General features: G+C 37.6%; 1 protein-coding gene across 12 annotated transcripts in view; it reads right to left on the bottom strand.

The window, feature by feature from the left end:
- LOC307183218 (uncharacterized protein) overlaps nt 1–27,430 on the bottom strand; it is a 127,455-nt gene that overhangs the window by 7,649 nt on the left and 92,376 nt on the right. For 7 of the 12 annotated variants that reach the window (XR_013827423.1, XR_013827424.1, XR_013827425.1 and 4 more), the window contains 2 exons: nt 23,188–23,331; nt 16,256–22,510 (listed from right to left, as the gene is read on the bottom strand). Coding sequence is in view for 6 of the 12 variants with exons in the window: in XM_079915431.1 (XP_079771557.1) it covers nt 23,234–23,331 (98 nt within the window). In the remaining 6 variants the exon portion in view is untranslated. Of the gene's footprint in view, nt 1–14,625; nt 15,718–16,255; nt 22,511–23,187; nt 23,332–27,430 lie in introns of those variants that run through there. The other 5 variants (XR_013827427.1, XM_079915429.1, XM_079915432.1 and 2 more) reach the window with 5 other exon arrangements.

Raw genomic sequence — 27,430 nt, 5'->3', positions numbered from 1 at the left:
CAGAAAGATAGATCAATGGAACAGGATAGAAAGCCCAGAGAGAAACCCATGCACATATGGACACCTTATCTTTGATAAAGGTGGCAGTAATGTACAGTGGAGAAAGGACAGCCTCTTCAATAAGTGGTGCTGGGAAAACTGGACAGGTACATGTAAAAGTATGAGATTAGATCACTCCCTAACACCATACACAAAAATAAGCTCAAAATGGATTAAAGACCTAAATGTAAGGCCAGAAACTATCAAACTCTTAGAGGAAAACATAGGCAGGACAGTCTATGACATAAATCACAGCAAGGTCCTTTTTGACCCACCTCCTAGAGTAATGGAAATAAAAACAAAAGTAAACAAATGGGACCTAATGAAACTTCAAAGCTGTTGCGCAGCAAAGGAAACCATAAAGAAGACCAAAAGACAACCCTCAGAATAGGAGAAAATATTTGCAAATGAAGCAACTGACAAAGGATTAATCTCCAAAATTTATAAGCAGCTCATGCAGCTTAATAACAAGAAAACAAACAACCCAATCCAAAAATGGGCAGAAGACCTAAATAGACATTTCTCCAAAGAAGATACACAGACTGCCAACAAACACATGAAAGAATGCTCAACATCACTAATCATTAGAGAAATGCAAATCAAAACTACAATGAGATATCATCTCACACCAGTCAGAATGGCCATCATCAAAAAATCTACAAACAAGAAATGCTGGAGAGGGTGTGGAGAAAAGGGAACCCTCTTACACTGTTGGTGGGAATGTAAATTGATACAGCCACTATGGAGAACAGTATGGAGGTTCCTTAAAAAGCTACAAATAGAACTACCATATGACCCAGCAATCCCACTACTGGGCATATACCCTGAGAAAACCATAATTCAAAAAGAGTCATGTACCAAAATGTTCATTGCAGCTCTATTTACAATAGCCCGGAGATGGAAACAACCTAAGTGCCCACCATCGGATGAATGGATAAAGAAGATGTGGCACATATATACAATGGAATATTACTCAGCCATAAAAAGAAACGAAATTGAGCTATTTGTAATGAGGTGGATAGACCTAGAGTTTGTCATACAGAGTGAAGTAAGTCAGAAAGAGAGAGACAAATACCGTATGCTAACACATATATATGGAATTTAAGAAAAAAAAATGTCATGAAAAACCTAGGGGTGAAACAGGAATAAAGACACAGACTTACTAGAGAATGGACTTGAGGCTATGGGGAGGGGGAAGGGTAAACGGTGACAAAGCGAGAAAGAGGCATGGACATATATACACTACCAAACGCAAGGTAGATAGCTAGTGGGAAGCAGCCACATAGCACAGGGAGATCAGCTCGGTGCTTTGTGACCGCCTGGAGGGGTGGGATAGGGAGGGTGGGAGGGAGGGAGACGCAAGCGGGAAGAGATATGGGAACATATGTGTATATATAACTGATTCATTTTGTTGTGAAGCTGAAACTAACATACCATTGTAAAGCAATTATACTCCAATAAAGATGTTAAAAAAATAATTTGTTCCTTTTTGTTGCTCGGTAGTATTCTATCATCAGATTTTATCACAATTTGTTTCAACATTCATCCACTGAAAGACATTTGAGTAGTTGCCAGTTTTTGGCTATTATAAATAAAACTGCTATGAACATTTATGTGTAAGTTTCTGTGGGAACTTAATTAAGTTTTTGTTTCTTTTGGATAAATGCTCAAGAGTACAATTACTGCGTTGTAGGGTGAATCTACTTTTAGGATTAAAAGAGACTGTCAAGCTGTTGATCAGAGTGGCTAAACCATTTTATTTTCCCACCAGTGATGTGATATAATTTTTCTATGTACTCGCCAGCATTTGATGTTGTCACTATACTTTAATTTTAGTTACTCTCTGACATCTCATTATGGTCTTAATTTGCATTTCCCTAATGGCTAATGATGCTGAGCATCTTTTCATGTGCTCCTTTGCCGTGTGTATATTCTCTTCCATGAAATGTCTGTTCCTGTCTTCTGCCTATTTTCTAGTTGGATTTTTTTAAGTTGTTTGGAGAGTTTTTTGTATATTATAGATACAAGTCATTTGTCTCATATGGGATTTTCAAATATGTTTTCCTACTGTGTAATTTGAGTTTTCATCCACTTAAAAGGATCTTCTATGAAGCATTTTTAACTCATTTTGATGAGATCCAATTTATCAGTTTTTGCCTTTATTGATCATACTTTTGGTGTCAAGTCTAAGAATTATTCCCCTTGTTCTAGATGCCAAACATTTTCTCCTATTTTTTTTCTAAAAATGCCCTGCTTTTACATTTAAGATTATGATCCACTTTGATTTAATTTTTGCGTAAGGTGTGGAGGTTAAGGTTCATTTTTTGTTTGTTTTTGTCGAGGGATGTCCAACTGTTTCAGTACCATTTTTTGAAAAGTCTATTCTTCCTTGATAGCTTTTGCACTGCTGTCAAAAACAAGTTATGTGTATTTATGTCAGTCTATTTCTGGGTTCTCTATTCCATTCCATTGATCTATGTATCTACCCTCCATCATTACTGCAAAATCTTGAAATTGGGTAGATTAATTCCTCCCATTTTCATCTTCCTTTACAAGTTGTTTTAGCTATTCTTCAGCCTCTTCTTACCATATAAATCTTAGAATAAGCTTGTCTATATCCACAGAAACCTTGAGGGCATTTTAAGAGTAATTGTGTTAAGCCTCTTAACTTGGGGAGAATTGACATCTTTACCATGTTGTGTTTTCTAATCCATGAACAAGGTATGTCTCCCTATTTGTTTGGGACTTAAAAATTTTTCTTCATCAGCATTTTGTAATTTTCAGTCTAGAGGTCCTATAAATGTCTTATTGGGCTTATATTTAGGTATTTATTTAGGTCAGTTGTAAATGGCATCACATATTTTTATTTAAGCTTCTACACATTTGTTATTAATATATAATTTGATAAAATTGTGGTGATCTTGTACTCTAAATCATTTACAAACTAATATTATTTCTCAAGCTTTTTGTGGATTCCTTGGTATTTTCTCCATTTAGATTATCATCTCATCTTCAGATACAGACAGTTTTACTTTTCCTTATTCAGTATAATAGGATATATTACTATTCAACATTCAGTAGGATATGTTCCTTCCTATGCAACGTAGTAGGAATAGTCCTTTTATCTTTTAAATAAACTTTTTTAAAAATTTAACTTTTAAATTTATGTATTTATTTATTTTTGCTTTATTTTCTTACTAGACCCTCCAGTGATATATTTAATAAAAGTGGTGAGAGCAGATATCGGTGCCTTGTTTCTGATCTTACAGAGAAAGCATCCAGTCTTCCACAGTTAAATATCATGTCGGTATAGGTTGTTTGTAGATCATCTTTATGAGTTTCAGTATGCTCCTTTTCTATTCCTAGTTTGCTTGGAGTTTTTTTCTTCTTTTTTTAAAATCATGAATGGGATTGGATTTTGTCAAATGCTTTCTCTGCATTAATGGATAGGATCACATGACTTTTCCCCCTTAATCTATTGGATATGGTGGATTACACTGTTTAATTTTCAAATATTTAACCAACTTTGCATAACTGGAATAAATCCCACTTGGTCATGGTATATTATTCTTTTCATATATTTCTGGATTTAATTTGCTAATATTTGCCTGAGGGTTTTTCAGCCAATTTCATAAAAAATATTGGTCTGTAGGTTTCTTCTTTCTATACTATCCCTGTCTGGTTTTGGTATCAAGGTAATACTGCCTTCATAAAATTAATTAGAAACTGTTCCCTCTACTTCTATTTCTTATCAAATCATGTAAAATTGGTGTTAATTCTTTAAGTCTTGGGTAAAAGTGAAACATCTAAGCCTGAACATTTCTTTTGGGAGTTTTTAAATGAAAAACCAGTGTTTCTAATGGTTACAGGAAAATTGAGATTATCTATTTCATCTTGGCTGAGTTTTGGTAGTTTTGGGTGTAGAAACATTGGCCCATTTCATCTACATTTTTGAATTTGTAGTGTAGACTTGTTCATAGTAACTTGTCCCTCATTAACCTGCAGGATATGTCATGGTATCCCTGGTTGCATTTCTGATATCTGTGATTTGTGCCATCTCTCTGTTTATCTTTATCAGTCTTGCTAGATCTTTATTGGTTAGATTGCTTATTTCAAAGAACCAGCCTTTTGTTTCATTGATTTCCCCCCCTATTTTCCTGTTTTCAGTTTCATGGATTTCTGTTTCATCTTTATTATTTCCTTCTTTCTGCTTGTTTAGTGTTTTTTCCTCTTCCTTTTTTACTATTTTAATATAGAAAATTAGATTATTGCTTTGAAATATTTTCTTTCCCAATTTAGTGCTATAAACTTCCCTTTCAGCATTGCTTTCGCTTCATTCCGCAAACTTTGATCTGTTATATCTCCATTTTCTTTTATTCTATGCATTTAAAAATTTTTTTCTTGATGCTCTCTTTTTTACCCATGAGTTATTTGGAAGTGTGATGTTTAGTTTTCATGTGATTGAAGGTTTTCCTGTTGTCTTTCTCTTATTGATTTCTAGTCTGATTCCATTATGGCTAGAGAACATACTCTCTATGATTTTAATTCTTTTAAATCTGCTAATGTTTTTTTATCGCCCAGTATATGGTATATGAGTGAATGTTCCATGGACACTTGAATATGTATTCTGCTCTTACTGAGTGTGTTCTTTAAATGTCAGTTATATCCTGTTGATTGATGATGTTTTCAGTTCTTCCATATCCTTGCTGATTTTTCTCTCTGGTAGTTGTATAAATTGCTGTGTTGAAGTCTCAAATAATAATTGTGGATTTAAAACTTTCTCCTTTTACCTTTTTCAGTGTTTGCTTCATGCATTTTGAAGTTCTGTTGTTTGGTGCACACACATTTAGTATCACTAGGTCATCTAGGTGGATTATTCCTGTTATCTTTAGGTAATGACCCTCTTTGCCCCTAATAATTTCCTTTGCTCTGAAGTCTACTTTGTCTGATATTAATATAGCCATTCCTGCTTTTTCTGATTAATGTTCACATGATATATCATTTTCATCCTTTTACTTTGAACTACCTATATCATGATGTTTAAAGTAAGCTTCTTATAGACAGTATATAGTTGGATCATGCTTGCGATTTTTTAATCTACTCTTCCAATCTCTGTCTTTGACTTGGTTATTTAGATCATTTACTGTTAATGTAATTATTGCCATGTCAAAGATTTGGTCTACCATGTTATTTTTTGTTTTGTCTTTTACCTTAGTTTCTCAATCCTGTGTTTCCCTTATTTTTCCTTCTTGTGGGTTACTTAAACATTTTTTAATAAGTCCATTTTAATTTAATTCATTTATAATCATTTGTGTATACTGTTTGTATAGTTTTCTTAGTGGTTGCTTTTGGCATTACAGTATACATATGTAACTTATCATAGCCTACTGGAATCAGCGTTTCATTACTTCAAGTGAAGTTTCAAAATTTTACTTCCATTTAGGTCTCTTAATATTCCCCAGTTTTAAAGTATGATTTTCTGTAGTATTTCCTTTCTCTACATTGAGAACCCCATCAGATGGTGTCATCATTTTTGCTTTGACCATCATATAGAATTTAAGAAACTCATGAGGCTAATGATAGTCTCTTATATTTACCCCATTTGTTTTCACCCATTCCATTGTTCCCCTTTTCTTTCTGAAGTTCCCAGTCTTCTGTTATTGTTTATGTTTTCATAACAGTAGGTGATATCTTGGATTTCCAGTGCAACTGGATATGAGTTTCAGGAAACACTGAGCCTGGCTCACTTAATGCTACTGAGTTGGAGGGTTTGTATACGTTGGGCCTGTTGGCACAGCAGATGCTAGCAGATTAGACTAATGTTGATGGGACTAGTGCCACAGGAGGATGGGTTCCCATTCAGGCTATGCTGCTGCTACAGTAGATCAAGTCCCCCTCTACCCCAAGTGTGGGGCAGTGACCTGCTGCTGTCACTGCTTTGTATTAGGCTCCTTTTGCCTCAGGTGTGTGGTGGGATCCCTTGGAAGCTGCTGCTGCTGCTGCTGTCAATCACAAGGTTAAATTCATTTCAGAAATACTTAAGTATAAATATATAGCCTGGCTCTTGTAGGACCTCTGTTTTTTTTTTTATTGCTTTCATACAAATTATCCCAAATTTAGTGACTCAAAACAACGTAAATTTATTACCTTACAAGTCTGACATTGGTCTCAATTAAGTAAAAGTGTTGGCAGGATCAACAGATGAATGGATAAAGATGTGGCACATATATACAATGGAATATTACTCAGCCATAAAAAGAAATGAAATTGACTTATTTGTAGTGAGGTGGATTGACCTAGAGACTGTCATACAGAGTGAAGTAAGTCAGAAAGAGAAAAACAAATACCATATGCTAACACATATATATGGAATCTAAAAAAACAAGAAAAAATGGTTATGAAGAACCTAGGGGCAGGGCAGGAATAAAGACGCAGCCATAGAGAGTGGACTTGAGGACACAGGGACGGGGAAGGGTAATCTGGGATGAAGTGAGAGAGTGGCATGGACATATATACACTACCAAATGTAAAATAGCTAGCTAGTGGGAAGCAGCCACAAAGCACAGGGAGATCAGCTCTGTGCTTTGTGTCCACCTAGATGTGTGGGATAGGGAAGGGAGGGTGGGAGGGAGATGCAAGAGGGAGGAGATATGGGGATATATGTATATGTATAGCTGATTCACTTTGTTATGAAGCAGAAACTAACACGCCATTGTAAAGCAATTATACGCCAATAAAGATGGTTAAAAAAGAAAAAAAAGTGTTGGCAGAGCTACATTCTTTTCTGGAGGCTCTTAGGGGTGTTTCTGTTCCCTGGACTTTATCCGCTTCCAGCGGTCACTTGTAGTCCTTGACTCAGAGTCCCCTTTCTCCACCTACAAACCCCAAAATGTTGCATCTCTCTGATTCTGCTTCTATTAGGACATCTCTCTCTTTCTCTTTCTACAGTTGGGAATGGTTTTCTGCTTTTAAGGACTCATGCAATTAGATTTGTTCCATGAGGTAGTCCAGGATAATCTTTCTATCTCAAGGCCTATAACTTCAGTCATATCTGCAAAGTCCTCTTTACCATGTAAAGTAACATATTATTGGGTTCTAGGGATTAGGGTGAGGGCATTTTTAGGAGCCATTATGCTGCCTACCACACCCTTAACAAGTGACCTTGAGAAAATTACTGAGACTTTAAAGCCTTACTTTCCTCAAACATAAAATGGAAAGAAAGATAACTAGTTAATATCATGAAAGTGAAACAGTATATATGAAATCAACTAATTCAAAAAATAAGATTTCTTCTTTTTCTTTATGATTGGCATGATTCTCAGAGTTCAGTTACTTGAAGAGTTACTTTGTTTTAAACAGAACTAAGGAATTTCAGGGTTCAGGTGCTGTAAGATTGTCTGAATTATCTGAGTAACAATTAGCTAAGCACAGGTGTAAAGCATTTGATTTACTCCCTGGTGTCCTTTATCTTCTCATCCCACTAAACCCATATCCCTTGTCTAGCTCCAGCCAGTAGAGTCAGAGCTTGTTTTACTGTTTAACTAAAGTTCAATTTAAATTTGCTCTACCTCTCCAGATTCTCAGGCCTGGTTGCATATTATATTCACCTGGGGAGATTTCAAGACCTACTTGATGCCAAAGTTTTACCTATCATGGATATTTGAGGAGGGACCTGGAATGAAATGCTCTAGCTTATGGTTTGGGGAGCCAAATCATAGTCTACACTGAGCCAAATCATTTGCGAGATCAGCTCTAAAAAGCAATTTATCTGTGGTGACTGATGCTCTTCCTTTGTCAGTATGCTTGTCCCTCTCTGGGGGAAAAGAAGAAGGGGAAAAAAACCCCAGCGGTTGGGCTCCCTGAATTATAACCTGATGCTGTGGAATTAGTGTTGGCTCAGAGCGCACATCTTCGGATACCCATTCTCTCTCCTGCTTCCTTGCATGAGCTTATATCTTTGGGCAGTTTTTCATCCACCACCCTCTTTTGCTTCTAATCTTAGCAAGTAAAGTCTCTCCTTAATGAAACAGCATTTCATGAGACTTACTGGGAGCATAGGTCTGTTCCAGACCTATCCTATGTTAGCTAAAGCAGATATAAGTGATGTATTTTTGGCATTCATCCTTGTGGGTTGGAGAGAGAAGACAGAATTTTATCCTTTAGGTGTCATATGACTGGGCAAATGGGCTCATTCCCTCTACTGCCTACCATGTAAAATACTGAGGGTATTACCTCTAGAAGGTATCTTCTAGGTATCAAAATAGCTCAGATAAGTCATATTTCTCAGTAAAAGGTGACAAAACTATGGCTTAGGTGGTGAATTTTCCATGTCAATTTGTCTGGGCCACCATGCCCAGTTATTTGGTCAAATATTATTCTGGATATTTCTGTGATGGTGTTTTTGTGTTTTTAAAAATTTTTATGTTTTATTTATTTATATTTTTGGCTGCATTGGGTCTTCGTTGCTGCACATGGGCTTTCTCTATTTGCAGCAAGCGAGGGCTACTCTTTGTTGTGGTGTGCGGGCTTCTCATTGCGGTGGCTTCTCTTGTTGCAGAGCATGGGCGCTAGGTGCACGGGCTCAGTAGCTGTGGTGCATGGGCTTAGTTGCTCTATGGCATGTGAGATCTTCCCAGACCAGGGCTCAAACCCGTGTCCCCTGCATTGGCAGGCGGATTCTTAACCACTATGCCACCAGGGTGTTTTTGGATGAAATTCATAATTAAATTTGTGGTGGACTTTGAGTAAAGCAGATTATCCTCCATAATATGCATGGGCCTCATCCAATCAGGTGAAGCTCTTAATAAAGACTGACCTCCCTGTCACAAAAAGGAATTCTGCCAGAAGACTTACAGAAATTGAACTGCAACTCTTCCGAGTCTCTAGACAGCCTAACCTGCAGATTTTGAATTTACCAAGCCTCTATTATTGTGTGAACCAATTGTTTAAAATCTCTCTCTCTTTCTCTATCTTTATATAGATATGGATATAGATCTAGGTATCAATATCGATATCTAGATCTATATCTGTCAGTATATATGGGCACATTGTATACACATGCTGTTGGTTCTGTTTTTCTGGAGAACCTTGACTAATACAGTGGCCCATATAAATAAAAGGATGAACCCAAGTTCACCCAGGTAGAAAGTAGTACAATGAGAACTGGAACTTAAGGCCTCATGACTCATTCAGCTGTGAACACTGACCCAGAACTGGCGTCCGCACACTCTGGCCCACTGATCAGATCTCGCTTGACTCCTGGTTTTGTACATAACGTTTTGCTTGAACCCAGCCGCACTCATTCATTAACGTATCGTGCATGGCTGTTTCTGTGCTACAGCAGCAGATGGGCAGTTGCAATGGAGACGTATGGTACAGAAAATCCAAAATATTTACTATCTGACCCTTTACAAAGAAGATCTGCTGACCCCTGCTCTAGGATGCCATCTGATTTCTGATAGCACCGAGGAGAATAATTCATGCACATTGGGATAGATTGTTAATCTCATGTCCTCCTTAGGTCAAAGATCTCTTAAATGCTCACCCTTGCAATAGCCAGCTTGGGGAGCATTGTCTGAGGATGCAGAAATTTTTCTTGCCAGGTCTTTCCAATCCACACTGCTCCCTGACTATGGTTCTTAAAACCTTTTTTTTTTTTAAATTTTTATTGGAGTATAGTTGATTTACAGTGTTGTGTTAGTTTCAGGTGTACAGCAAAGTTAATCAGTTATACATGTACATATATCCACTTTTTTTTTTTTTTCTTTTTTCAGTACGCGGGCCTCTCACTGTTGTGGCCTTTCCCGTTGTGGAGCACAGGCTCCAGACGCGCAGGCTCAGCAGCCATGGCTCACGGGCCCAGCCGCTCAGCGGCATGTGGGATCTTCGCGGACCGGGGCACGAACCCGTGTCCCCTGCATCGGCAGGCGGACTCTCAACCACTGTGCCACCAGGGAAGCCCCACTTTTATTTTTTTTTTGGAGTCTTTTCCAAATAGCCCATTACAGAGTACTGAATGGAGTTCCCTGGGCTAATAAGAAGAGCAGGTTCTTACTAGTTATCTATTTTATGTATAGTAGTGTGTATATTTCAGTCCCAATCTCCCAATTTAGCCTCCCCGCCACAATCCCCTGGTAACCCTAAGTTTGTTTTCTACATCCGTGCCTCTACTTCTAAAACCTGTCTATTTTAACCAACTACCACTCATTGCTTACTGTCTCTGGCTTCATGTACTTGATAATAAATCTACTTCTTGTTCTATCCTGGATGACATGTTCCAAGGACTGAGATAATATCTTATTCTACATAATTTGTCCTTGATATTGTCTATCTTGGGGTCTTCATCTATGTCCCAAAGAAGACAGTCACTCTGTCTTCTAGTACTACTATTAATACCACATTTTATGGCATGAATTTGACCCAATGCACTGAACTATCCCTTTAGAAGCTGTATGCAACCTGTCACTGGGTTTTAGCACAGGGGTAGAACTCAGATTAGTGATCATATATAAACAAATCTACTTGACCAGAAACTTTTTGTCTCACCATTTATTACACAAGTAACTTCTGTCTTTGCATCTATGATGTAAATATTTTTAATCTCCTAAATTATCTGAAAAATTATTTAGAGCTTCCATTTCAGTAGGCATTGGAATTGCTGTGTTATGACTATTTCATTAGTTTATTTCCAAGTGTTAAATTAGGCTTCAAGCTTTGGCCAAGAGTAGACAGGAAAGGGTTTCAAAGAAATGAAGAGTGGGAAAAACTTCTGATGCAAGGGAGACTTAATAAAGATTTGATTTTGAATCAATAATTTATAATAAAAGTTTGAGTTTGAATCAATAATTTATGTCATTGCAAAATAGCTCCCTAGTAAAATTCCATTCTTTGGTAATCATTAAGTACAGAAATTAACAATCAAAATATGCAGTGACCTTCTTCATTTTCTAAAAACAAACCTATATCTAGATGAGAGGAGAATTCATCTCATAACTCAGGCTCTGGACTTACGACTCCAAGTTCTGTCTTCTTTCAACCATACCTGCTAAGTTTGTCTAACTTCTTGAGCATGAGGTAATGGTGTCAGCTTTCATCCCCTTCCTCAGTATATAGCTTGGTGAGTATGAGTAAGGGATCTAAAACTTGAGAACCTGGGTTCAAATCTTGACTCTAAAATTTACTTGTTGAGTACTCTTGAGCATGTTATCTGTTTTTGCCTCAGTTTTCTCATCTATAAAATAGAGATACCATTACTTCTCTCAGGGAGTTGCTATGAGGGTGAAAGAGAAAATTCATACAATGCAAGAATTTATCAGTTCTTGGAACACAATAAATACCGAAAAATAATGTTAGCCATTATCAAGGCCCCCTCATTTTATGGATAATATAGATTAGTTTATATAGGTCTAATATTTACATATGCATAAACATTTTGTACCTATGTGTGTGTATACGTTCTTCTTAGAAATTGAGCAGTCAACATTCACATCTAAAAATCTGTGCTCTGTGAAATGTAGATCTCCTGTGTACAGACACAGTGCTATAGTTATCTATTGCTACATAATAAAGAAGTCCAAACTTAGTGGTGAAATAAACAAAAATTTTAATATGTGCCCAGATTTTGTGGGTCAGCAATTCAAACAGTACACAGAGGAGATGGCTTGTCTCTACGCCATGACTGATATCTGAAACCTCAGCTCATGAGGATTCGGATGGCTGGAGCTGGAATCATCTAGATAATTTTAATTCACATGTCTGGCCCTTGAAGACTGGGCCCAACAAGGACTGTTGACTGGAGTGCCTATAGATGGCTGCCCAGGTGGCTTGGACTTCTCATAACGTGGTAGTTAGGATTCAAGATAGAGTATCCCAAGAGAATGAGTGTCCAGGGTTGAAGCATTCCACGAGAATCATGCAAAAGCTGCATGACCTTTTATGACCTAGTCTTAGATGTTACATAGCATCACTTTCATTATATACTATTGCAGGCGTTGGAGACCTTTTTCCATAAAGTGTCAGACAGTCAATATTTTAGGCTTTACAAGCCATACAGTCTCTTTTGCAACTACTTAGCTCTGCTGCTGTGATGTGAAAACAGACACAAACAATACATATACTAAGGAACATGGCTGTGTTCCAATAAAGCTTCATTTATAAAAGCTGGTAGAGGCCTAGACTTGGCCCACCAGCCATAATTTACTGACCCCTGCTCTATTGTTTGAAGCCATGGAAAGCCTGCCTAAATTCAAGGGAAAACACCCACATCTGGATGCGAAGAATGGCAGTGAATCTGAGACCCTGTATTAAAACCACTACATATGGGATATTTATAAGAGGATCTGTCTGCATACCTTGTTTCTCCCATGTATGGTGGGTATGAGGTATTGGGACATCTTACATCTCTGTAAGCCTGGGTCAGGGTCAAAGTTGGAATCTGAACTCAATGACCTTGATTTCTGGAATAATCGGTAACTCTAATTATGATTTGCTTACACTCCTTACCCCAATAAATATACCACAAAAGATAGATTTCAAGTAAACAATTGCTTTATGGCAAATTTTTATCAAGTCTCCATTGACTGAATTATTCCATTTTGGTTGGAAAGCATGAGCTTTTTTCTTTCCTAAAGAGATCTGCAACTTTTCAGATGTGGCATTTCATTCTACTGAGAGGATGATGTAGGTTTTTATAAACGGAAAAAGCAGGGCAGGCTGAGTTCACTCAGATCGTACTAGTGCTTAAAGGAATAACCGAAACTGGAACACAGGCTTCCAGGTTTTCCTGTCCTGTGCTCTTTCCGGTAGGTGCCATTGTCTGCTGGGTCTGGCGGTAATAATTTCTGACCTTTACCTCTCTACGCTCTTGTGAAGTGGTTTGGGGCTTTGTTAGCTTTCTTATGAGTTTGTACTAAATTGTGTCCATAAAGTAGGCTGAATTCCTCAGGGAAGGATGATAGCTGTTACTGTGTTATTACTGCAAATGTTGTGTTGGTTACCTTTTTTTCTTTTCTTTTGTCCAGTTGTATCCTGAACTTAAAAGTTATATTATCCGAAATGAAAGATGTGCATCTGGTAGAAAAGACTAATTTAAGGGATGAAAATTCCTGATGATTGCTTCAGTCAACCCTTAATACACACTGAGCTTCATTAGTAAATAGACAACTCTCAGACCATTCCCTTGGAAGAGGTCGCATAATCAGGCTTTGTGTTGATTTCGCATTCTGTTGGGTAGAGACAGAACAAATTAGAATAATTAGCTGGTACAGGAAAGCACAATGAACTTTCTTCTGTTTTTGTGATGCATCCCATAATAAGGGTTGAAAATGAGACTGGAGGTAAGAACGTGAAACTCAGAAGAGCAAAGGAGAGAGGATATTGTTTCTTTGAAAATATTCTTTCAGTGTTGGCCCAGAAGAAATATGAAGCTGAGGAAATTTTTTTTTAATGATGATTTTTGTGTTGATGATGTGAGTGTGGAATTAGTAAGAATCAGGAAGCAAGCATCCTTTTCCACCAAGGACTTGGGAGCAAATGAAGCCATAAATACTCCCTGCTCTTGGAAACCCTTTTGGAGCAGTAATCAGAGAAGGGTAAAGGCAAAGCCTCAGGGTGTTCAGAGCAAAGGGATAGGAGGAGAACAAAAGGAGAGTGGATATGTTTAGAGCTGTCATTTTCAAATTTACCTGCTTCTGATTCAGTGCTGCTTTGCTGCTCTGTTGGTCCAGTGGAAATCCTCAAAGCAGGAGCAGCCGTATTTTAAAATAATAAGGTTAGAACAAATGACTTTAATCCAGGTCTCTTTAGCTCAAAAGCACAGAGGAGAGTGTGAGGAAAGAGTGAGGCCACAGGGAATTGTTCACTGGGTACCTTTTCCCCAAACCTCACTAACTGGGAGAAACTGACCACTGGATTATGTGCCTTGAAGGAAAGCAAATATGTTGAAAGCAAACAGTGTGGAGCTTGTTTAGAAAGCAAGCTGTATCATTTGGTCACCTGCTGATGATAATAGCATTGGCTGAGACCTGACCATTTACAATGAAGGCACTTCTGTAGGTAATAAGTTCCAGGAGGGCCCGAACTGAGTATGTCTGTTTCAGCATTTAGCATGGTTTAGCATCTGAGAGGCCGGTACATTATTGGCATATAGTAGACTTAAAAATGGATATTTGTGGATTGTCTGAATGAGTAGATGTGTGTGATTCACCTCCTATTTGCAGGTCCTATGCCCTGCAATGGATTTTCAGTGTCAGGTTGTGAAAGTATTTATGACGGGGATTGGCATTGTTCCCTATCTAATGGATAAAGATTACACATGAAAGGACTTTACACTGACATCCCAACAGCCTCATAGGAATTACTTAACAAAAAAATAAAATTGGATTCTGTATAATTTCTAATTTGTAAGCTGGCCAGAACACTGGTATTTCAGCCAGTCCTCTGGTAGTTCCGATGACGTCCCCATGATCACCCAGGCATAATCAGAATGGCTTTAGGATTTGGGAGCCAAAATGTTCCTCAGTATTTATGGCATTGCTAGTCCATTTAAGAAAATGGACTATTGAAAAAATAGCTTCAGACACAATATGGCATTTTATGATTTAGCATGAAATCTGAAAAATATAGAGGTTATCGGAAGCCTGCAATGGTAACGTTCCCTCTGCTATTGAAGTTATTGTCTTTAAACAAAAATTCTACATCAGTAATGCTATATATATATATATTTTTTTATGATATTCAGGTTAATTTCCTATTCTCTCTAAGGAAGTAATTGGTTGGTTGGTATGGGAGATGGTGTGGCTTCCAAAGGTGAAAAGTATTATTTTGTTGTAATTTCCAGCTACCTAAGGATGGGAGAGGCCCAGGACACTGCAGTCAGTATATTATGTGGAGCAGGTTATATTGTGGTTTATTTATGAACTTTTACATGTTTATTTTCTATGCAAGTTTGTGTGCTCCTTTTTGAGTTTTGGTAGATAAGTGTTTTGTAACTTTGGAATACTTGGAGTTTATATATATATATATATAAATGTAGTAGTTAAAGCCGTGGAGAGTGTACTAGTCTACCTAGGTTCAAATTCTGGCTTTACCCTATGACTTCCCTGTGGCTTCTTCTGCTCACCTATTAAAAAGGAGGATAATAAGACTGCTGTGGTGAGTTACATACTAAGTGCTATTTAAGCATTTGCTATAATGATCATGTATACTCGAAGGCAAGGAACTTGCCCCTTGATCGTCTCTGTATTCCTAGTGCTTAAGAATTCCTAGTGCTTTCCTAGTGCATTGTCTTAGGCTAGAGATAGCTCAGTACAGTTCTTCTCACTATAAAGTACTGTTACATTGAAAGTCTTTGCTTGTGTACTAATAATCTATGACATATCTGCTGAGGACAAAGAAAGGAATAGTTTTAAAACTGCAATGGATAACAAAAGATTGTATGATGTAATGCCTTTATTATGTAATTATAAAACTAACAAATGATCATGGTAGAAAATTTGAAAAACTCCTAGACAAAAGAGAGGTCAACAAAATTTGGAGTAACTTTCAGAGTGTAGAGTTGTCCATGAATATTAGTGCTTTCATTTTTTCTAGGACTTTAAGTCGACTGCTTCTTAAGAATGTATTCCTGATATTTTACTTTAATGATGTTTTCATCATGGGGACACACACACACACAGAAATCTGTCAAAAAAAAAGGCATGTAAATCACTGATGTTTCAGATAGCCACATGAAATAAAGTGAGAAAGGTCAACAAGCTGAAAGAATGTGGAGTAGTATCTCCTTAATTGCTTACATAACTCTGATAATTACCTCTTTGTGGATAAAGTAATTAATGGGGAATCTAATTTAAGAAAAAGATATGAACTGCTTGGCTTCTCGAAGCCAAGTATTTCTTTCCACAAAAGGTTACTTTCCACGGCCATTCTTCCTTATTACCCGACAGGGAAAGAGTATTGTATGGCAAAGGATCTTCCTGAAGGAGGGTGCTTCCCACACTGATTGTCATAAGTGACTTCGCGATTACTGTTGCTGTATTACCAAAATCTTAAACTAGGATATTTTTGACAAATTTGGCCCTTAGTTAATTTTTAGAGCTACAAACTGTCAGATGGCTCTGAAATAACAATTGTCTGGCTATTCTTCAGGGTGATCACAATATGGAAATGATCTTGAGGTATCATTAAAAAGCAGGAAGGTGTGAGTCTTCCTTTGGTTCCAGAGTGAAATGGGAGTTGGAGTTGGAGTTGGAAAAGAGGCCCACAACCAAGTGATAGAGAAGGAAATGTGAGGTCATTGGTGAAAAACCAGGTTGAAGTTAAGGTGAAGAGGCATGAGGAAATGGGCAACTGTTCCAGTATTACAAAGATCATCAAGAAGCATATCCATGAATGTGGTTTGTATTGCAATCTGCTGAAAAAGAGACAAATATCCTGGCCTGGCCTTCATGGAGATTATATTTTATTGATTCTGATAATAGATTATTGTTGAAAAGGGCCTCCTATAAATTATAACCATGCAAAGGCAGCAAGATAATTTTTTTTCTTTATGTATGTGTTTCTCATTCCTACTCACTTCTATCTTAGGGGAAGAGAAAATCACAAAAAGCAAAAATGTCAATTCTCAGCTATTCATTTTCAATATAATTTTTTTTCCAAATTCCAGTGGAGGCAATAGGTTAACTGTTAAGATTTGTAAGCCTCAAAAAGCTAGATTTTTACAAAGTGTAGCCAAATTTTATTCTATAAATAATAGCTTTGCAAATAATATATGGTGATGCAAAGTTGGAAAAAGCTGGTTTTTCTTCCGTGAATGGCTTCACTGTGCTGGGAGAAGAGGCACAGAAGAAATCAACGTAATTAAACGTGGGGTGAGTTTTCCTGATAGGGGACTCTAGTGCTTTAAAATAGACTAGATAATCCTAAGGATAATCTGAGGGTAGAACAGACCAATGCCTCATTTCCAATCTGGTACCCTGGAAGAAAACAGTGTATTTTCTTTAAGGTCTTGAGAGGTTTTTCTTCTGCTTTGTTTTGGTTTTGGTTCATTTTGTAATCAACCTTATTAAGGTATCATTTACATACAATAAAATGCAGACATTTTTAGTCAACGGCTCAGTGACTTTTAATTAATGTATACATTTGTATAACTAGCACCCCCATAAAGATAGATAACAATTCTAAAACCCTAGAAAGTTTCCTCCTAGGCTTTTGCAAAAGTATCCCCATCTCCCACCCCAAGGCCACCACGGATCTGTTTTTTATCTTTAGAGATGACTTTTGCCCAGTTTACAATTTCATGTAAGTTGAATAATACAGTAGGTGCCCTTCTGATCTGGCTTCACTTGCTCAGCATATGGTTTTTGAGATTCATTCATGTTGGGATGTTTTAAACCAGGACTTTAGCCTGGGTGGCTGATGTTGTCTGAAGGCACCTATAGGTACATCTGAGTCTCTGGCATTGTCACTGTCTGTTCTTGGCTCAGTATTTTCAACTTTATAAGAAGCACAAGGTTGAAGTAAGGAAGATCATTGTCAGTATAATGGAGGTGAAGTGGGTTCTGTTATATAATATTCTCAGCAAAAATTGACCTGCTTGGAATCATTGTGTTGATAATGGACAAGGATACTCCTCCTCCAAAAACCTTGATACTATAAAACTTCTAAAGGACGGTGTCCTAGGACTCTTTTAATTTTCATATTTTGGGAAACATTTCTGGAGAATTCAAATGCTCGCAACCTGAAAGAAACAATTATTCACCTGAAAGCTGACTCTGCTAAAGTTGAGTTGTCCGACCTTTACATGCTGATAGAACCCAAACAGTCTTGCAAAACAATGCTCTCTTGTTGGATATAAGCATATAGATTGTTTAAGATGGACGTGTATATGCAGTAAAGTGAAAAAGCAAAGAATCTTTGAGTTTCCCTTGCTGGATTTTTTTATTTTTTCATTTAAGTTTCTATAGCATATGCTAATAATTCAGGGAAACCTCAGGTTAGTTTTACATATAATATCCTGACAGGTATGTAGAACTCGTATCAATTGCCCTAAAGAGCTTACCTAGCGTAGATGCATATGAATGCATTTAATAATTGCTTTATTGGCAGCAGTGCCAACCTACACAGTCTGTTTGGTTTTATATCATTCTCATTACTTGCTGTTTACCACTGTATACATTGCTAATGGTGTGGTTTCTATGGCTTGTGAATTTCACGGCCAAATAATATGTAATTTATTGCACACTTCAGTGTAGAAGATGGAGACTCCATAACTTTTCGTGTGCTCTTTGCCCCTTTGGAATGTATTACACTGAGATCAGGCAAAGTAATAAATTTATTTCAAATGTGCGTGATAGCTAAACATCAATTAGGACTGATGGGCAATATTTCTGCTTCCAGCAACGTAACGGTTTTTAAAGACTAAGCCATTGAACGTGGAGTCACTGAACATGGGACTCAGTTCACTGGGATCCTTCTTAGAAAACTAAAGGAAAACTTGGATTGGATTTGTGTGGCTTATTCAAGTAGTAACTAATCACCTACATCTTGGTGAACTTAATTTGTCACAATTGTTTGGTATTTTATTAACTCTCTTCCCCTTCTTCCCCGACTCTCGCGAGAACGGATCATGAGTATCTTAAAACATACTAAGTCGTCTTCCATCCCTGTTAATCTAACTACAAAAGCACACTTTCCTTATCCAATGTAACTTACTGTCTTTTAGAGTGGCTGGGGTTTTAATTCTCTACAAAATTAAAACCAGCAAAGAGAAACATTTTCAAGGAGCCACCACATTGTAGAGCTTTAGAAAGAAGACTTTAGAATTAAGGGCAACTATATCATTTTATAGCTAAAGCACCTGAGGCCTAAAGTAGGAAGGTAACCATCGAGGTCAGGGAAAGGGGTTGAAGATCAGGTTTCCAGAAAGAGTCTAGAGGGACTCAATCTGAGCAGGTCAAAAACTGAAAGGAGGCCACGAATGTTCTGGGAAGGCTGGCATCTGGCCTCCAGTGTGGGATTCAGATGGGGAGTGGGTCCTGGGGGAACTGAGCTTCTGCAGTAGGCAGAGAAGTCCACCTCCTCTCCGGAAAGTACCACTGACATCAGGGAGTTGAGAGGAAAGAGCAGAATTCCAGTCCACCTGAGAAAGCAGGCCAGTCTGATTAACTCTGAATTTAGGCTTATTTCAGATACTTCTTGAGAAAGAACTTGGACAAGAGCAAGTCCCACGCAGCCTCTTTTAAATCCATGCCCAGTATTTTCTGGTGGAGCTGCTTAAACCCTCCAAGTGACTCCAGTATTTTAATTTCACTCTGTATTTAATTCCGACAGTTCTATGATTGATTCTTTAATGGGCAAATAAGGAGGGTCACAAAAGAGTGTGAATGTATTTTACAGGATGAGGATGGGCGGAGTGGAGCAGTCTGGAACAGGACACCAATAAAAACGGATCTTGGTAAAGAAGAACGTCTATTAGAAATGGAGAGGAATGCGCAAGGAAATTAGTGCCTGACACCACGCCCTTCTCTCTGCATGTTTAGAAGCTAGTTTCTAATTTTATTTTCGTAGGAGCTGTCCCTGTGATGAATTCTCTTTTACCTCCACACCATTTACCACATGGACATATTGTGAAGTTTGTGTGAGAGAAAGCAAGTATTAGAATTTGTCTTGCAAGGAGCTATAAACACTTCCTGGAACAATCTAGGGTAGAAGGAAAAGGAAAGGAAGGTGGAAACAAAGGAGAAAGACAGCTAATGATGCTGGAGTCTCTCGCTGGGATTTGTGGTGTCTCTTTTTGAAACTAAGTACAGAAAGTCAGAACTTGACTGATTGTTTCCTGATCACGGTTTGTTTTCAGTTTTGCTTTTTTCTTGCTCTCTCATCAGTTATTCCAGCCATTGCTATGTCATTTTCAGTTTCAGTAAGCATGCCTGTCTTGTTTCCATTTGCATTATTCATGCAAATGTTGATTGAACTGATGACCCCGAGTTATCAAGGAAACATTAGATACACCAGTAGATACATTTCTTAATTTTAGAAAAACATTACCGAGTGAAGGTTAAAATAACTCCTCTTCAATTTGTCATTTTAAAAAAACTTCTCCTAACATACAATACCTCATTGCCTAACAATGCCAGATAAATGAAGAATTCCTATGTATTCATGAATGCAGGCTAGTCTGTATATTTTTTGGCAGGTATGACCGTTACCGAGGGTAACGGCCTGGTTTGCCGGCCATGTCCTGTCTCCTAGATAGTTGTAGTTTCTGTTGTCTTTCAGTTGGTCCATTGGATATCAGAGGTGAATTTATAAAACTATACTTCCCTTTACACTTAGTTTTTTGTTTTGTTTTGTTTTACTTGAAGTATAGTTGATTGACAATGTTGTGTTTCAGGTGTACAGCCAAGTGATTCCGATATATGTATTTCTTCTTCAGATCCTTTTCCATTATAGGTTATTACAAGGTATTGAATATAGTTGCCTGTGCTATACAGCAGGACCTCGTAGTTATCTACTTTATACATAGTATACACTTACTTTGTGTGATCCACGCTGGTCAGACCACATGATTATTTTCACTTCTGATATAATTTTTTCAGGTCCAACCTCAAATCTTTGATAAGAAGATATTTTTTAGCATGTGTGTGCTCTAAATCCAACAGTAGTTATTAGAGATATGGTTTTGCATTAGGTATTCTTCACTTTTTTGTTCTCGGCCAACCAACTGAAAACTAGCATTTATTTTCTGGTTGGTTTGCTAGATGTTTATGACTATAATAAAAGTCTTAAATTTTGTCTCATATCTTTAAGCACAATCTGAATTAGCAATGGGTATTGTGCTATACATAGGGCCTGTGATATAAATATTGTATCTAATTTCAAAAACATATAGCCTAGAAGGGAACACAGACACATATGCAGCAATTATGGCAACTGCATTTGTTTACTAAGTGAAATAGCACTGAGATGGATAAAGTGCTAGCAAGCCTTGAAGAGGCAAATCAGCTTCAAAAACAGATGCGCAGTTCTTTAAAAATCTTTTTAACATTTTTCCATCTACATGTAGACTATAACTTAGCATAAAAACGGTACGGGTTTTATTTTAAGTAATGTAGCATTTTGACATCCTCATAATGAAATTAAATCCAGAAGGAGGTTTCTCTCCATGATCTCTTGAAATGGTCCTTGATCATCCACAATATTTCCCATCAACACAAAGGTGTTACCAAGGGCAGGAAACTCCAGCATTATTAAAGTTTCATAAAGCAAAGTCAATTTTAAGAATATAATGTCCCCAAACTGATAAAGGTCTTGACAGAAAATTTCAAGGGAAGCATAAATTATTTTTTGTTTGTCAGAGGGCAAAAATATTTAGGTTGAGTTAATGAATGGTAGAGTTTTTGAGTGGAGAGTGTCCTTAAAATATTATGTAGATCTGTACTGTCAACAGATGCTAGCCACATGGCATTATTTATATTTAAACAAATTTAAAAATAAGATTAAAAATTCAGTTCCTCAGTTGCATTTGCCATATTTCAAAGATGTTTATTAGCTCCATGTAGCTATTGAATACTGCATTGCATGGTACAGATATAGAATATTTTCATTATCACCAAAAATTCTATTGAGCAATACTAAAATTATACCCAGATATTCACAGAGAAGGCAACCAAGTCTCAAGGAAATAATATAACTTCCCCAAGATCACCCAGCTGTGTTTTTAAAGAAAAAGAAAACGACACAAAGGAAATAGTAACAGAGGCATTAACGAAACCCAGTAAGTTTCTGGAGCAGTCAAAGTAGGGTTTAAAAGTGCATACTTAGCTGTTAGCAGGGTTGAAGCTCTTGATGGTTGGTAAGAGCTACCTGCCTGAATTTGGACATTAGCATTTTATGCAATGAATTAAAAGCAAAAAATCCTTTCAGCGAATGGCTGCCAGCTCCATAGTTTTAGCCACTGCCGTGCTTCCAGATTATGTTTATCATTTTCATGTACAGGGCACCACTGTGAAATGTGACAGTTTATCTGACCCCAGAGAAATCAAGAAATCTTGTGGGGGTTATGGCTATATTTGAAAAGGTTGATTTTTAAATGCATCATGCAGACTGGCCCTGTTGTAAAAGGGATTCCTGCCATCAAATAATCAAAATGTAAACTCTCTTCTTACCTTGCAAAAGTCAAAGATAGTCCCTGCATCTTTATTATTTCGTTGAAATCCAAATATTGTTTTTCCATTCTCTAACTTGTTTTCCTCACAGTGTTATCAACTATTGCCAAGGAAGGAAAGGTTAGATTTATCAGTCAAAGTTTGCTAAAGGCCCCCTAGGTAACTGAACCCTCAGGAGAAACAATCATCATGTATTCTTTTTCTGTTGTTTCAGTATCTTCGTAAAGAGTCATTTCAATATGTTTGGTTCTGTAGCAGAGGTTCTGTGAAGTGCTTATCTTCCTCTGAGGTCCAGAAAGCCTGCGAGTCTGTGGGTAAAGATGGGTAAGGAGAGAGAGGGAAGGAGGCTAGATAGAGGCTCAGTGCTGAGATAAGGACAGTGTTCTAAAGCCTCCTGCGGGTGAGGCTGGGGTGCACAAACACCCACGACTAATCTAGACAGAAACTGAATAATCAAGGGGACGACCAGTGTGAAGTCATGTGGTCACCTCTCCCTCTAGAAATAAACATTGCCCTCAGTAAGTCTCCCCCCTGCCCCAGAAGAGCATTAGGAAGGTCTGGAGAGGGGGATTATTGGCAGAAATGGGAAAAGCAGGTTGAAGGGATTAGCCTGGAGCAGAGAGCCCAAGAAACCCAAGCCACTAGATGGAAGGCAGACTTTTCATGGAAGTCTCCAAGCCCAAGTCAAGTTCTGGGACCACCAAGTACAAGTCAAAGAGTGCTCATTTAACCCCTTTGGGCCCCCACGGGAGAATCCTTCAAGAATCCTTCATGTCCTGCTGGTTTGCAGCGAGTGGCTCACAGCTTCAAGGCCTCCTCTGCCAGATGGAGAACTATTTCAAACATCCTGCCTCTATTTTGTACTCTAGCAATGCAGACCGGAAACCTGACCCCATTTTCAGGTTCTAAAGAGAAATTCTAAGTACCTGAAAGACTGAGGAACATGGTGGCTTTTATTTAAGATGTGGAGAGACAGAGCACATACCTGGACTTGGGCATGCAGCAGCACCGAATTGCACCAAGAGTTCCCTTTATTTTCTCTCGCATCTCTGTTCCTCCTTTTTTCTCTGCTGGATTAGCCATGGGGACTCCAAGTTCTTCATTGTGTGGTCCTGGTACCAAGATTCTCCTGGGAATTATAAAGCTATTCACCTGCTACATCGAGCACTTCTTATTTTTTCCCCAGCAACGTAAGTCATCCTTAAGAAGGGTCAGGGTGCTAGCTCTTAAATATATTTTAGTCATCCCTTTGTACATTAAATTCTCTTTCTTGGAGACTGCTCCTGACATGGTGTTCACCGTGCTCTCAGCTGGCCTCCTGAAGTTCTGCCCTGCCTTCCCCACCAGGTACAGTTCAGGAGCTGCCTACCTCAGGGTGATAGGTTATCTTCTAGTTGCTTTATTCCTTTCCCTTTTACATTTAGAGAGTATAATTGGAATACATAAACTTCTCTATGACCACAGCTTTATTTGCAACCCACAGGTTTTGTTATGGCATGTTTTCATTATCATTCAATTAATAAAATTCTAATTCCCATTGCAACTTTATCTTTGACCTACATAATGATCAGACGTATGTCTTTAATATCCAACTATTTGCTAAAATATTGGTTATATAGTTTTAAATTTCTTGCTTATTCAGAGTCTTGTTTTATAACCAGAATATAGTCAATTTTATAAATGTGCCATGTGCACCTAAAAATTTCTGCGGGATATATATATTCCATCATGGTTGGTGCAGTGTTTTATATAAATTTAGGCCAAAGTTTTAATGATGGTATTCAGATCTTGTATAATCTGCTGATTTATTGTTGTGGTTCTATGTTACTGATCTAGGTAATTCAGATTTTTCTATTTCTACTTAGATTTTTGGAATTTCCCTTCATATATTGCATTGAAGTTTAGATTTATAATATATTGCTTGTAAAGTAACAGTGGGTTTTATTATCCTGCATTATTGCCAGTGATACTTTTTGCTTTCAAATCTATGTTAACATTAAAAAATCTTCTTCAATTTTACTTATTGTTGTTATGACATAATTGTTGAATCCTTTCATTTTCAATCTGACTCTTGTCTCTTGTAGGTGGCATAGAATTAGGTTTTTTGTTTGTTTCAATAATCCTTGTCATTTGAGTATTTACAGTTAATGTATTTTCTTACAGATCGTTTACTCCTTGTTTACTATTTGTCCCACCTTGTTATGTTCCTTTTGCTCTTCTTTCTTCCTTTGAGATTTCTTCAAATTCCGTTTTGCCTTGTATTAGCTTGTTATTTTTATATAAGTAGCAGTTACACATGTACCATGACTTATTAGCTGTTTTACTGCTTCTCAGGCAATGCTGAAATCTTACATTTCTTTTACTATATTTTCCTCTTCCATTTGTTTTAATGCATTCTAATTTTTGATATATTTTATTATTACCCTTTTGTGTTGTTAGATTTTATTTAGGTTTATCCACTTATTTATCCTTTCTGTTATACATAATTCTTTATAAAGTCCTTATTTTCATCTGTGATAATCTTCCTTCTGCCTGCAGGTCTCCCTTTATAATTTAATTCAGTCAGTTCTGATGAGAAAATATTTTCTAAATTTTGTTTGTCTGCAAATTTCCTTATTGCATCTCTCCTTCCAAACAACAATTTCTCTGCCTCTAGAATTCCCAATGGGCAGCTCTTTTCTTTAGCACTTAAAAATGTTATTCCATTATTTTCTAGTATCCATTCAGTTTCGCTGAGAAGTAAACTGTAATCTTAATCCTATTGTTCCTTTGAAAGTAATCTCTCTCTTTTTCGTTGGGCTGCTTTTAAGATGTCATGTTTTTCTTTGCTGTTCATGAATTGTACTGTGGTGATCTTAGGTGTGGTTTTCTTTGTATTTGTTCTTGTTGCTTTTTTTTTAGTGCTTGTTGAATTTAAGGCTCCATATATTCCTTTTAGTTTTAGAGAACTCTCAGCTGTTAATATTTCTGAAATATTGTTTTCATCCCAATCTCTCTCTCCTTTTTTCTTTGGACTCCAGTTTACACATATGATAAAAATGTTTACTGTGGCCCATATGTCTCAAATGCGCTTATGTGTACTTTTTATTCTTTTCGTTTCCCGTGCTTTAGTCTTTATATTGTTACTACTCTATCTTCCAGTTCACTTACCTCTCTTTACCTGTGTCCAATCCACTACCGAGTTTTAAATTTCGTATAATTTTTAACTCTATCAGTTCAACTTCAATCAGTTTCTAGTTTCTAGTTGTCAAGTTAAATTCTTCACCTTGTCATCTATTTTCTTGACCTTGATAATATTTACCAAAATATGTATGAAATTTAATGTTTAGGTCATCTATGATTCTGATTCTGTTTTGTTTTTTATTCTAATTCTCCTTTTCTTGGTAGTCTTGGTGGTTCTTCAGTGAATACCAGACTTGGGATATGACAAGTTGTAGAGAATCTGAATGACATTACAGTTGCCCTTTGGACAACCTGGGTTTGAACTGCACAGATCCACTTATACATGGATTTTTTTTTCAATAAGTAATACAGGACTACATGAGCTGTGGTTGGTTGAATCCTCAGATTCAGAACCACAGATAAGAAGGGCCGACCATAAAGTTGTATGTGGATATTTGACTGCACAGGGAATCAGCGGCTCTAAATACTACATTGTTCCAGGGTCAACTGTATTTTCTTGAGGAGAGAATTTCCTATTCTTAGGTAGGGGAAGATCACCTCAGTCACCTGGACCAACTTCATACTCATTTTCCTTCTTTGTAAGGTTCAATGTAGATGTTGCATCAACCTTCCTAACACACAGACACACAGACACACAGACAGACAGACAGACAGACACACACACACACACACATATGTAGAGACTTCCAGTGTCCTAATTCGTATCATTAGTTTTCCATTGGGCCACAAATCTTTCATAGGTTCTGAACCCCAATTTTGTCTCTTCAGCATTATGAGCCAACTAAGTCTTTGCTTTGACTTCAGTTAGCTTTTGTTTGACTTCTTAGCATCTTGTCTTGTCTACCTTTTATACATGGAAAATACTGCAAGGGAACACTGTTGCTGAATGCAGCTCCGTTCTCTGAATCTTTACTCTCTCTGTGATTTTGGTCCTTAAAATTCTAGCTGCCTTGTTATTTCTCACTTCCAACTCTGGTTTCCTTAGTCCTATGACATTGTCCTAAGATCTACTGGCTTTTCTACCTCTTAGTAGCCACATTTGGTTTCTCAGACTTTTGCTCTTCATCAGTAGTTTCTAAATGACTGGGCTAGAAACGCATGTGCAGAATATTGTTCTCACTTCAGTGAGTTTCTTTCTCTATTTTACTTTTCTAGGTCATGGCTACCTCAGTAGCTTTCTAACGCTCACAGTCAAATGTTGCTTATGATTTATCTGGCCTTTCTAGTGTGTTTTTCTAAGGTAAACTGATATAGTTGGAAACAGAAGTTCGTACCCACCATTTAAAAAATTCTGTTTTGTCTTTCTATGAATTCTCTTTGTCCCATCTTCTGTCACTTTTTCCTACCCAAAATTCCCATTCTCACAGATTATTTTAAGATTAAAAATTATTAAGCTAATACGTTAATTTTGAAAGGAATTAATTTTGCTTTGAACAAGAACATAGATTGGTGAATGGAATATGGAAGATTCCTTAAGACCTTTTTCATCTCTAAGAGTAGTATCCAACCATCGGTACCATCATAAGTTTGTCAACTATGGAAGAAAGCAGTCTTTATAAAATCAGCATTTTTTTTCTTATTTTTTTTATTTTTTTGGGTGTCACCAGGACTTGCCTTAGACCACAACTCCTGGCAACACCAAATATAAATGAACCCTGTTACCCATGGGCGTTTACTTGGCTCTGCCACCCTAAGATTGGCCTCCTGGCTCCTTAACCCCAGGGGACTCTAAGCCCTGGGCCACATTCTTGAACCCAAGCCCTGCTCCTCTGTCAGTGGGCAGAATAGTCCTGATACCCCCTGGGACCAGGGACTGGGCACATGGCCCACATCTGCCACCACACGGGTCAGGGCGAGAGGGAAGAGGGACCTTGACATTCTCTTCTGGTTTCCCTCTGGGGCTTGGAGTCAGATCCAGCCAAAGACCCCACCCTTCCGTGTGGAGCTCCTGGCCCCTCATTTGCAGCGCCCAAAACCTGCATCTGGGGAACCCCTCATTTTGCTCCTTTCTTTGGCTGAGGGTGCTCAGGAAGGAAGCACTGCTG

The sequence above is a fragment of the Stenella coeruleoalba genome, assembly GCF_951394435.1.
Source record: "Stenella coeruleoalba genome assembly, chromosome: 3".
Lineage (NCBI taxonomy): Eukaryota > Metazoa > Chordata > Mammalia > Artiodactyla > Delphinidae > Stenella > Stenella coeruleoalba.
The sequence above is the reverse complement of the archived record's forward strand: the minus strand, read 5'-3'. Positions and strand labels throughout refer to the sequence as shown.